This window comes from Brachyistius frenatus, unplaced genomic scaffold (assembly GCF_029030835.1).
Source record: "Brachyistius frenatus isolate BFR_SWC_R1_liver_20210118 unplaced genomic scaffold, ASM2903083v1 Contig_17, whole genome shotgun sequence".
In the NCBI taxonomy this organism is placed as follows: Eukaryota; Metazoa; Chordata; class Actinopteri; family Embiotocidae; genus Brachyistius; species Brachyistius frenatus.
Window position 1 is genome coordinate 3,747,003 of NW_027210616.1, and position 13,125 is coordinate 3,760,127.

At 43.2% G+C, this 13,125-nt stretch overlaps 1 protein-coding gene across 1 annotated transcript; it reads right to left on the reverse strand.

Moving 5' to 3' along the window:
* Positions 1 to 1,856: 1,856 nt before the first annotated feature.
* efemp2a (EGF containing fibulin extracellular matrix protein 2a) lies at positions 1,857 to 12,441 on the reverse strand. The gene is made up of 11 exons (XM_069694399.1): positions 12,368 to 12,441; positions 8,232 to 8,472; positions 7,598 to 7,646; positions 7,264 to 7,452; positions 6,546 to 6,668; positions 6,293 to 6,409; positions 5,155 to 5,274; positions 4,915 to 5,034; positions 4,644 to 4,770; positions 3,935 to 4,130; positions 1,857 to 2,236 (listed from the first exon to the last, which is right to left on the reverse strand). The coding sequence occupies exons 2-11, from the start codon at positions 8,331 to 8,333 to the stop codon at positions 2,063 to 2,065; spliced, it is 1,317 nt and encodes a 438-aa protein (XP_069550500.1). The 5' UTR covers positions 8,334 to 8,472; positions 12,368 to 12,441; the 3' UTR covers positions 1,857 to 2,062.
* Positions 12,442 to 13,125: the final 684 nt, after the last annotated feature.

Genomic DNA, 13,125 nt, shown 5'->3' on the forward strand with positions numbered 1-13,125 from the left:
TCCTCCCGTTGATGTTAAGCTGATGCGGTGTAGCTAGAAAACTGGATCACACTGCAAATGATCTGCTCTATTGTTGTGTGAAAGTACTGTTAATGGCAGCTTAAAGGTGCAATATGTCAGATTTACTTGTAATACCTCTTTGTACCCTTAAGAGGCGATAGTGAGTCACTGTAGAGTTCAATCTGTCCTCAGTCTGACAAAGTTTCAGCTGGTTGATACAAGTCTTCATATTCTTGCCCTGCTGTGTTACTTTTGAACTATTTTTTTAAAAACAAAAAAAAACAGATGATTGTAAAGTTACATCGTATCTGTTGGATCAATAAAATAAAAAAAATGGTGATAATATATAATATAAACCTATAATTTATGTTATAGCTTGCTTATCTTCATTTGTAGCAAGACCATTGTAACAAGGTAACAGTCACAGCACGACCATGCCACTGTTTTTAGGTATGATTTGTGTTATAATTAGCTGCACTAAAGATCTGATCTCAAGTGTTTAAACAAGGTCAGTACACCTGGTTTGTTTGCTACGGAAAATTCCCTCGGTTTAGTAGATGGCTAGATGACGACCTAACTCGGCTAGCCACGTGCAACTATTCTAATTGGCCTGAACTGCAGACTCAGCAAGCAGTAAATATTTTTACCGCTGTCAGTAATTTTATCCAATTAGTTCCCTTTATAAGCTATTGCTAAATGGCCAATGTTAGCATTAAAATCTGTTTATTCACCAGTCTGGAGGAAACGTTGCGAGCTCAGGATCAAACTTCATTCCTCTTATTCGTCATCAGTTGTCTCCAGTAATGGAGAGCAAGGCCGGTGTTAACTTTTGCTTTGCTTCTGTTTTGCCAGCAGTTTCAGCCATCGTTGCGTTTTCTGTTCTGCTTATTCTACAAGAAGCTTGTTCACACTTCTTCCTCTTCCTTTCATGTTGGACCTAGGGCAGACTGGGCTCATTGTGATGGGACAGTGCTCTTTGGTTAGAGTGTGAACTTCAGACATCTGTGAGACAGTCCCAGATGGTCAAAGTGACCAAGAGGCTGTTTCCATTGAGCTATTTGCTATTGCTTGGAGAGAACAGTTGTTGTAAGTGTGTTTTTCCACCAAGGGCCACGAGGCGCAACAGTGAGCCCAGTGACCTCCCTTCTGAGGATTTTTTTTTGCCTTCACCATCTTGCTTATTTCTGAGCTAAAACTGACCATATTTGGGAGAGCTCGGGAGGAAGCGAGCAGTGAATCTGACTCTCATTTCATGAAAGAAGTTGAATGGGAATTTGTGGCGCCAGAACCTTTTTTTTGGAGCATGGGTGAAAAGGTATATTGTTTTATTTGGGTTCAAATCTTAAAAAAAAAAAAAAAAAAAAAAAAAAAATACAAAGTACAACACAATCACCAATGTGACAAACCTAGAGACAGCAGTGACGGTGAGCTCAAACATAAATGAACAGTGGAGGGGGGGAAAGAGGAGCGTGGGTGCTGAGGTCTGATGTGAGTGGTTACTGCATCGCGTCTGTCAACAGGAAACAGGTCTGACAAGAATAAAGTGACAAACAGAGGCAAACTGCTGATAAGGATGTAAACTGGTCGACGCGGGGCGTCAATCATTCCAGCTGAAGGCAGAAAGGAAACATGTCACACAGATTTGTTATCACCCTGAACAGATGTGAAGAGAAGAAATCTTCAGAGTAAAATCCCTTTTATGTTCTCTGACCACCAAAAGATGATGTCAGATGTGTGTAAAGTAAAAAAAAAAATAACGCTAAACATGACAACAGGAAGACCTCCAGATTAAACACGAGGGAACAACTTTGACTGGACTAATTATTTTAAGGCTGCTATTTATCGGTGAGACTGCATGTATATTCTTACACATAATATGGGCTGACAGAAAAGTGTCACTTCCTTTGGGCGACTAAGTACAGATGCTGTTGGTGTAACATCACAGTGACTGGTTGAACTGCAATCGACCGCTTCTATTTTACAGCTTCATTTTTTTGCATCTGTGTTTCTGCCATCTCTCGCTGTGTCCCTCCACTCTTCTTCTTCTTTTTCTTCTTCTTCTTTAAAAGGTGTATGGCCCGACGTAGATGGAGAGTCTGAGGGCAGAGCTGGTCTGGTAGCTGCCCTGGTAGCTGACCAGAGGGTTGACTGACACCATCTCCAGGTCCAGCGTGTACTCTCTGGGCCCCGACACGGCGCGGGCCAGCACCAGCATGGCACTGATGTTATTGATTTGCTGCAGAAGACAAAACAAATGTTACTGTGCACTTCGTCACAGCGGGGGTGACAGATGTTTTTCACAGCAGGTGCTACTGATCCCATGAGCGATGGCTCTGTTCGATACGCGTGTCCCAGTCAGAGACGACAGTGTGACGCCAGGACTCAGACACTGAAGCAGCTAAAGGGAATTCAGCCACAGTTACTTTTAGTGTTCACACTGGTGCTTTTCTTACTATAGCATCTCAAAATGTCTTCTATAGAAGTGATGTGCCTGTTTGAAAGGTCCTGCACATCCGCACAGATGTTTTCACTTATTCTGTTTGACATTCGGTTTAGCTATGCTGGAAATTTCATCACCAAAGCTAATGAATTGATAAAAAAAAATGTTACGAGTCCAAGTTGTCCAATCTTTACTGGTGCTATAAAACTGAACGAGTGAGGTAAATGTCAGCCAGTTGAACACAGGCTGCTCATGAGAAGGTCTGACTAGTCACATAAAGCAAAATCACAAGTGAGTGAACCACATGTGTAGGGCTGCAATGTTCCATATTAATGTTGTAAAGGGGCAGTCTGCTGATTATTACAAATGAAGATTATTTTAATTGTCAGGGGGAGAAAAAGAGCTGGAGCGAGAGCCTGACCCAAACTGGGCAATATTTATATATATAAATATAGACTATATTTAAAAAAGAAATCATCATACAATGATATTTCTAGTGTAGCTATGTCTTCTGTGACTCTGGAGGAGCTTTTAATGATGCCCTCTGGGTTATCTCGTAGTAAGTTTAAAACTTTAAATTTCTAGCAGGAAGTCTGCGGTACAAACCGAACCTGTGGGCATTTAATGAGGCAGGGAGAATCGACTACAGAATTGCATCATGGGAAAGGTTGGAGCCAGTGTTTTTGGAGCTTGATCCATCAGGATATTAAGACCCATTCAGCATCGACTTTCAACCATTCTTTCTGTTTATTTGGGTTTTTTTCTGTACAAACTGTCTGATTTTATGAAAGCAAACGACCCAACAGCTTTAAAGCCTTTTAACTAAAAATTCCAATTCCAGTGAGAAAGTTATCTAAGCATTTAATTGAAGTACAGATAGACACAATCTATACAGAATTCGCGCTTTCTATGAGATTTAACTGAGTTTATTCGCCACATCTTTTTTGTGTCGCTTGAGAAACAAAGTTTTAAAAAACCCGCAGAGATTATTGATTGGATTATTAATGTACAGACGTGTTTGACTATACAACTCCTGTTTATACCCACACAGAAGTTGGCACAGGGAACTCCGATTTTCACTGACAACGCATTCGGTAAAGTCGAGCTCGGTATGGTACTAAATGATGAGAAATATAATTTTAATATAAAAAACAAAATCCTCTAAATTAGCACCCACCATCATGTGACACAAAAGCTCTTGTTTGATCGATCAGTTAAGGTTTTTGGCTGCAGTGTGTGCACCTTAATGATTGGTCACCAACCATGTTAATTCAATGGTAGAAGAAATGATCAATAAATGTATAAAGTACAAAATAAACAAACTGACCAGAGTCCAATGTTTGAACTTTTTCATTCTTATTTCTGTCTATGCCTAAAAATAACTGGTGCACTGTGAGCTTCAGAGCTGCGATTACAGGTTCTGTCAGCAGGTCGTTTGGTAACTTGAACTAATAATCCATCACACTCTCCTCCACACTCTCTCACAGTTCTCACCCTGATGTAAAAGTCTCCGTTCTCGTCGCCGGAGCGGATGCGGAAGGTGTTGTAAGCCCCCGCAGAGACGCTGGTGGCCTGGATCTGGAAGATGTCAGAGGGGACGGAGCGCTCTGAGGTGATGCTCATGTAGCGGTGGACGATGGAGAAAGGCAGATCTCGACAGGCGGGCTTGCTGACGGGGCACACACAGCGGCTGGTGACACACAGAGACGAGTAAACAACTGAGGTGAGAGTCCACTTTGAGTAAAATAACTGGTATTTGTCAAAGTGGTAGTTTGGTGCAGGAAAACATCACCGTCAGTTTATAAATCCGCCAGCAGAGGGAGTAACATGACTGAGAGGAGAGTTCTCCTCAAATCTAAACATATTGAACAGTAGCCTTTTTTCCATCATGTTTTTCTAAAACACATTTTATACTACCAAATCATCTGGGATATGTTAATAGTGACCCACACCTGTTACCAAGCCAGCACTTGTTCGCAGCTGTAATAGTTTTCTTATTGCACTGGAACACGTTCAAAAGAAAAAGGCTGCAAAATTGGACTCATACGTGGAAAAAGTAATTGGCGTAATCTTGCAGTTTAAAATGTATTCAACACAGGGACTGATTATACTCTGAGGTGATGGCCAGCACATATTTGAGTAATTGGGAAAAGGTGCGTGTTTGTGCATGAACACACACGAGCTTTCATGAGGTGTCACTCACTTCTCAGACACTTGGACGTAAGGGTCTTGGCAGCGATTGTTGTCCACACACTGGTATCGTCCGTGGATGTTCACACAGGTCTGCGTGTCGGTGCACTGATTTTCTCCCGTTTCACATTCGTTTATATCTGCAGGAGACAAACAGCAAATGAGCATTGACTGAACAGGACGAGACACCGCGAACTGGAACGGAGCTGCTGCCAAAAAAACTAACTGACTCAGTGCAGCGTTTGTGAATCTGAGGGGAAGGTGTTGGAGGCGGGGGTGCTTACCCTGGCACATTCTGGTGCCCAGCAGCTGGTATCCCTCTGGGCACATGCAGGAGAACTTCCCCGGCTCGTTGACACACTGGAACTGGCACAGGTAACTGGAGTAGCTGCACTCATCGATGTCTGACGAGTTACGGGTTCAGGTTTTATTAATTGTCCACCGTCAAGAGCAACAGGAAACAGAGCAGGGAAGTGCACATATCACACCGTAATCCTTCATTATAGACAGAGAGGGTCTCTTACCGTTACAAGCAAAGCCATCAGGCCCGAGCTCGTAGCCCTGATCACAGCGACAGAGGAAGGTGCCGTATGTGTTGTAACACCTCTGAGAGCAGGGGGCACCCATGTCACACTCATTCACATCTGAAAGGAGGGAAGCAGGATTCCACAGTATTTAGAGGTCAACTTTGAATGCTGCATGAGCGACCGATGAGTCCAAAAAAAAAACTTTATAGGTTCTGAAACAACATTGTTTTTCTGATGAAGATCTGATGGAATGAAAGTTTAAAACCTGGATCTAAGTGTGCGGACATGGTTCCAGCACCTCAGCTAAGAATCAGCCAGGTGGAGCTACTGTCTTCCTGGATAGATTCTAGATTAAACACTCAATGTAATGTCAAAAACTGTACATCTGTGGACCAATTAGAATTTAGCAATATTGGATCAATAAGTGATGACAGCTGCGGGTCTGTTAGTCAAATCCCATCAAATCAAACTGACAGATTTGATAAATTCGCTTGTCAGAGTTCAACCCTTAATCAATAATTCTCATCTGAATTCATTACATATGTCCTCGTGAATATTTTATTTGACACAGAAATACTCAAGAAATTTGTTGAGCCTTTGATGTTTGTCAGGATTTAAAACTTGAGTATAAAAGTGAAACTGACTGAAAGTTGTCGAGTGACTTTCTTTTGTCTGATTTCTGTTGACAGTGGCTGTGACAGTGGTGAGGTAATTATACTTGAATATTTCATTTTTCAGCTTATTTATAGTCCACAACTTTTTTGTGATATACAAATAAAGTTCATTGTTATTATTATAAAAAATATATATATCAGTACAGATTAAACTGGCAGACTGTTTATAAGGTTTGGGGACATATTTGCATGCCAAACAGACAAAAACATTTATTTGTATGTGTTGCATCATTATGCATCAGCAATAATAATTCTATTATATAACATAATAATACTACTCTGATGGGGCCATTGCTACTAGAGGACAAGTACTTTTACTTTTGATACTTTAAGTACATTTTGCAGTTAATACTTTCATACTTTTCTGTAAGAAAGATTACATATGCAGGAGTTTTACTCACAGTGGAGTTTTACACTGTTGTGCTGCAACAATTATTTACGTAAATGATCTTAAAACTCACCAATGCATGACCGATTGTTTCCCGCCAACTGGAAACCAGGTTCACACTGACAAGAGAAGGACCCGGGGACATTGACACAGCGGTGCTGGCAGTACCTGTACCTGCACTCATCAATGTCTGAGAGAGAGAGAAATAGAAGAAGGAATATTCAGGGTTTTAAGCTCACTCCTGCAGGTTATAACTAACTGCAGGCCTGAATGGCCATATTTAAGCTTGAATACAATAATTCAAGGAGATATTCTGGTAATCTCACCAATGCACTCTGTGCCAACCTTGCGGTAACCGTCCGGACACTGACAAGTGAAGGCACCCAGTGTGTTAATACACTGCTGGCTGGGCTGGCAGTCATGTTCGTCTCGTTCACACTCATCGACATCTGTGTTTGTGGGTGAAGAGAAGCAAAGACACACATGTAAAACGTGGTTATTGTGAGCAAACGCTGCATCATCCAGCATGACTGACAGGTAGAGTTTGACTGTCAGCGGCTATGCCCACAATGTTCCCCTCACTTGCACCCGACAGCTGAGAATATCATGTTGAGTCATGTTCGCTGCCTCACGCGGGCGGACACCTTAACGTCCTCCAGCGGCAGTAGGTTTCTCACTGCAAATCCACTTCTTAAAACACAGCAGCTGTCTGCGTGCGAAATCTTCCAAATTCCTGCATTGTCTGTCTGCCTCCCGCGGACTCGTACTCACTCACACCCACGCAGATTGCACCAACACGCTGCCTCCAGTCCCAACACCTGCCACGGCCACCTGTCCCTCACAATCTGTGGCCGCCGACAATAAATTTACACAATCACACACACACACACACACACACACACACACACACACACACACACACACACACACGCACACGCACAAGCACACTTAATGATCACTCATCCTGTGGCCACCTGTCCACCTCCAACCCCTCCAACCTCCCCCTACCCCCACCCACCCAGGACCAACAAACCAGACACCCACCCACACAGCTGTCTCCCTGCGGCTCGTAGCCCAGAGGGCAGGGGTTAAAGGCCTCGGTGGGCGCGATGGGGGGCTCTGGAGCAGGGATGACTGACGCCGAGCGGGGAAGGCACAGGTAGCCTCCGTAGTGGTTGAAGCACTTCATTTCCCCTTTGCAGGCATCAGGAATGGTCTCACACTCGTTTATGTCTGACGGGAGACGCATAAATTGAATCAGCGAGTGTAAAACAAAAAGACAAGGCAGGGCTTGCAAAGCAAGAGGGCAATCAAACCAATAAATGTACATAAGAATGAGCTGCTGAGGGGAATTAGTGCAGGTAAGAGAGGGCTTTACCTTTGCAGTGCTCAGTCTGAGGGTCCCAATGATACCCATCTGTGCATTCCTATAAAAAGCAGCAGAGAGAGAGAGAGTGAGAAACTGATGGAAAGAAAGATGTGAACAGTCCCTCTGAGCCAAGTAGTTGCATAATAAAATGCATAATACATAATAAATCCTCAGTAGTGGGACATGATAAAATAAGCAGGGGATGGAGAAACTTCTTTCCTCTGTATGCATGTGGGAGTGCTGGGGCAAAAAGACGAGAAGTCTGCTTCTGTTAAAGGATTCAGGACGTTTTAAACTACTTTCCTGCAGCCAAATGTCACTTCAAAAACAAAGTATTTAAGGCCACTGTTTGGAAAAAGGGTCATTATCATTCATGGGAAAAAGACTGCTGTGACCTGAATGGAAAGAAAATCTGAGGCCTCAAGAAACATGGTATTAAAACCAAATTTAACCCCAGCGATGACCACATTTATGTGGAAAGAAGAAAAGAGAGGATTTGGTGGAAAACATTTCAACACAAAAAAATAGTCATATTAACTGACAGGTGTGATATATATAACGGAGAGGAAAGCGAGAAGATGCAAATAAAAAGAAAGGAGCGAGAGGAAGAGCGAAAGAGGGAGAGAGATTCATCCATCCTTACCGTGTAGGTGTCACTTTCTGTGTGTTGCTGTGAAATCGCACAGCGGAGGAGCACGGACACACATATGCACACACACAAGACTGACACACAAACACCCTGCATACTAATGCACTAACTGATGGGAGATGGGTCAGGAACACACGTAAAACATGCACACAAACACACACACACGACTATCAGGCAGGTGGTGGTGCCCTGAACACAAGACTTTGTGATGTGCAGAGCAGTCGAGAAGTGGTGTCTGTATTTCAGAGAGAGACAAAAGGAAAGAAAAAAAAACGTTAAAAAGAACAACATCAGAAACTCAGACATCACAAAATAGTTTGATTCTGTTTCAAAACAAACAGCTGAGATGGTTAATCAACTCGAAGAAAAACGCGCTGCAGCCAGCTTTTCAGAAGTCAGTCACAACACGAACAGTTAGCGTCTTGGACTTCGAGAAATTCACAGTTTGTCAACCAAACAGTTCCCTCTTGATCGTACTGAGAATAAATGTAATGAATCACAGTGCCAGGTAAAAACATAAACATCATGACGTCCTCCAACCTTCAGCCGAAAATAACCGAGTCAACATCACAGAAATACTTTCATATTAGCTACTTACAGAAAGCCCTCTCTGTCTGCAGACAGGCAGCGACTGGAATGACAGTCTCACTCAGCGCTGCCTACAGTTCATTCGGTTTACTGTGTATCAGAGCTGCGTCGGTGGGGCCACATAAATCCTGGCCATTACTCGCATACTTTATAGCAGCGTCCACTGCTCAGCAGCTTCAGTTTCAAAGTTTTAAACTTGGAATTCATTTGTCTCAATCTCCTTTTTTTTCTAGACGCTGTATTGTGTCTGCTTAATGGAAGAGGCGTATGTCTTTGCCAGTGGTGGAAAGTAAGTACCTTTACTCAAGTACTTAATTATCAGTTTTACTTGAGTACTATTTTCACTCCATTTCAGAGGGAAATATTGTCGTTTTTACTCCACTACATGTATCTGACAGGACTACTTTGATTTTACACATAAAACATGGTTCATTAAACATGATGGATTATAAAAGGCCCTGCGTACCCACACAGGTGGTTTGTAGTTATGTGGACAGATTGGAGGTGTGTAGAGTTCTAGTAACTAACAGTAAATAACAATAAAGAGAAAGCTCTAACTTGAGATGCTGGTATCCTGAAAAAAAATAATTCTTATCTTGTTTGATGAGACAAAAACACAAAATACAATCTTGTATGCATAAGATAAAACAATAGCAATCCTTCAGGACCTTGTGGACTGCATAATTGAATCTGCTGAAAGGTGCCATCAGGTATAATGAGTACTTCTACTTTGGATACTTTAAGTGGATTTTTCTTATATATATATATATATATATATATATATATATATATATATATATCCCCTTAAATGCAGGACTTTTACCTGTAATGGAGAATTCTAACATTGTTAAAAGAGTAGTTTTACCGCCTCTGGGTTTTTCTACAGTGAAGTGTATTTTTAGGTAGATTTGAATTGTATTCTGTTTGTTTAGTGCTGGGCTTCTCTCCCAGCAGAGACACAACCGTCTCTCAGTGAATGTTCCTGTGGAGAAACTATATAAGCGTTTAAACTGACTTTAAATGTAAACAAATCACCCATTCCGGCCCTGGCACAGAAAAGAAAACAGAAAAGAGTTTGAGAGGTTGAAAGAAAACAGACCAATTCAAGTAATATAAAGAAAAGTCTCAGCAAGTGCTGTTTGCAAAGTAAGTGCGCTCCAGTTAAAATACATGGCAGGAAAGTTATAATCACTGGCTGTCTACGTGCACAGACTCACGCTATAATATAAACTCCAGAGGCCACATTTGCAGGAATTGCTTATTGTTGTATTCCAGGTTGGGACAAACAGAAGGCCGCAGGGTGACTTGGACGCCCTCAAATACTTGATAGATGACATCACAGGCCAGTCGCAACATTTGCACGGTGCCAAACAGCATAACATGCTCTCAGCCTCTAAGCCCAGACGGTAACACATACCACGACGCAATCAGACGGCCGCAGAACGTGACCTCTCTGAATTGGCCCGGCAGCTACTTACAACCGGCATGAATGTGACCCGAAACCGTCCAAAAACAAACTGACCATCAGTCCGGGGTCCAGTCACTCACTGGCCACTGAGTGTGGGCAGCGGGGATGCATGGGCGTGACCCCGCTGCTACTGCAGATCAAGTGGCGGTGGACCTCTGGAATGCCCGTGGCGAGGATGTGGGCGCCAGTTCTCAGCTGGGATGCCCTGCCACTGCAGTGGTTCCCAGAGTATCGGGTTCTGGGAAACCCCCCATGGTTCACATAAGAGGACAGCTGGTGCCAAACCTCCAGTCACTGCTCCCCTAACCTCTCATCTCTCTGTAGGATGTGTAGGAGGATGTCAGAGAGCTGCAGCTCTGATGCAGGAGTTCATTATCTGGGTGCGACCACCATTGATCATGAGAACCACAGGTTTACTTGAGCTCTAACAATTGTTTAATGAATTATCTGTTAAAAAGTTGTTGTTTTTTTAAAAGAGTTAAATGACAAAAGAAAAGATATTTTTATTTTACTCGTAAAAATGCTTAACGCTTGTTGGTTCGAGCCTCACAAATATGTGGATTTTCTGCTTTTCATTGTTATTATGATATTAAATTGAATATTTTGGGGTTTTGGACTGTTGGTCATACAAAATAAGAGGTCTGAAGCCATCTGATGCCTTGGGCTGTAAATGAAAATAGAGTAAATAATAAGCAGATTAACTGATAATGCAAAAATCCATTAGTTGCAACCTTAATTGAAACCTCTAAATATTACTGCTCTATGAATTATTATTATTAATAATCAAGTATATTTAGTATTTGTAGCCTGGCTCGGCCTCTGGGGCAGCAGGCATACCCATTTCTAAATTCACATACTCAGTACAACTTAACAAGTAAAATGTCAGGTGGCTTATAAAAATGACCACATGGGAACCAGAAGAACACACAGACACAGACAGACAGACACAGACACACACACACACACACACACACACACACACACACACACACACACACACACACACACACACACACACACACACACACACACACACACACACACACAGACAGTGTAGACTACAGGATGGTCATTTGTAGTGTATACATGGCTAGCTTTGTGTTGTTGTGCTCGGCTGTGCGTGGAGTATCCTGAGAACATGGTGGTCCGGCGAGCTCCAGCTACGCTCTGTTACAACTGTGGCAGTGAACATGCAAAATCCACAACCAAGAGGTCTGCCTCTCACACGCAGCCTGAAACTCCACAGGTAATGATGGATAGTGGCCTGCAGGAGAAATTCACACACTGTAACTGTAACAAAGCTCTCCTGAGCTGTTCTGGGTTCCCAGTGGTGATGCTGCTCTGTGAAGAGTGTGTGTGATGTATTAGTGTGTGCAGACAATGTGACATGAGATGATGGGCTGCCCTCAGGGGTACAGCGCTCCTTCCTGGTGCTTTTATAATCCCACCTGATTTACAGCAGGAGCACAGAGCCATCTGTTGTTAGCTGTGAAGAGTGTACTGTAAAAACTTTTGATAAAAAATTTAAAAAAATACACAGTCAAATAGTAGTGAAGCACTGTGAGGAGTTTCTATGTGTTGCCACCTGTTTGTCTCTCGGAAATTAAACTCAGAGCTTCACCCAGACTGTCCAGCTGTAGTTTCCCTCCACCTAGTGACTAAACTGAGATTGTGACACTGACTTTAAATATTATACAAGAGGGATATACAAGAGGGATGAGCTGGAACAATTTTGCAATATACCGTACAATAATACATGCCCTGTGACTCACCGCCTCTCTTCCTGTCTAACCTCCTATTACCGTCAGAGCCAAGAAGCAAACTACACAGACTGTTAGCCACGTTATCTTAGCTTCTGTAAGGAGCCAAGTCCAGCTGGGAGAGCGAGCAGACAGCAAGGCAGCGGTGCAGCTGTGACGTGTATGGCCTGGACCAGAAAAGTGGGTAAGAGGTACGTCTCGTCTCTCACCTCTGTTACTTGCTCCCTAAAACGCTCGTAAACATAGAAAGTCACCCGGCAGCTCTGTTTGACACGAATCCCTTCTTGTAAGACACTAAAGAAACAGAAGGAAACTCACAGATGAATCTTTTTTCCAGCGGGTCTTCTGCGTCTCGGTCTTCCTCTGACCAGTGTCTCCTTCTGCTGGCTGAGCTGGTCCCTTAAACTCCTGTCTGTATGACCCTGAGAGAGTGAGTGGGGAGAAGGACAGCTGGAGCAGCTAAACACATGCAAAGGGAGGGAGAGAGAGCAGGAGAGAGAGAGCGAGAGGGAGGAGAGAGGGACAGCCCCTTCTTACCCTCCCAACCCCCCTCCTCCCCCGACCCCCTGCGCTGCCATCCTCCACTCTCCAAACCCCCTCTCACTGACCCCCCAGGATGCAAATTCCTGGTCTGCGGCCCAAATACCAAAATTCCAAATCCGTCCAAATCGCAGGCACAACAACTCACAGATTTCACACACACACATGCCCCCCATCTTCTTACCCAATGCCCCCTCTTACTGGTCCCACAACACACCTGGTTTCATTTAAACTAAACCCTCACAAAAGCCCCAAGCTCTCCCACCCTTTCCCCCCCTCCCTTTTCCCATTTACCCCCCATCTATCTATACTTACCTCCCCCATCTTTTTCCTTTTTTTTTCTTTCCATAAAGTGACTAAAGCCCTCACTCTCTTCCAATCTGACATGCAGGATATTTATAGCCGGGGAGAGAGAAGTTAATGGAATGTGGACAAAAATTAGAGAGTGGAAGAGCGAGAGAGTGTGCGGAGGTCTACTCGGAAAAATTTGTCAGCTTATTTTGCAGAATAAACGAGTGGTACTTTCTGGAAT

Coding starts and splice junctions, on each gene's coding strand:
- efemp2a (XM_069694399.1), bottom strand. CDS start 8,333: ATGCAGGGTGTTTGTGTGTCAGTCTTGTGTGTGTGCATATGTGTGTCC. Junction 7,453..7,597: donor TCAGACTGAGCACTGCAAAG/GTAAAGCCCTCT, acceptor GTCTCCCGTCAG/ACATAAACGAGTGTGAGACC. Junction 4,131..4,643: donor TACGTCCAAGTGTCTGAGAA/GTGAGTGACACC, acceptor GTGTGTCACCAG/CCGCTGTGTGTGCCCCGTCA.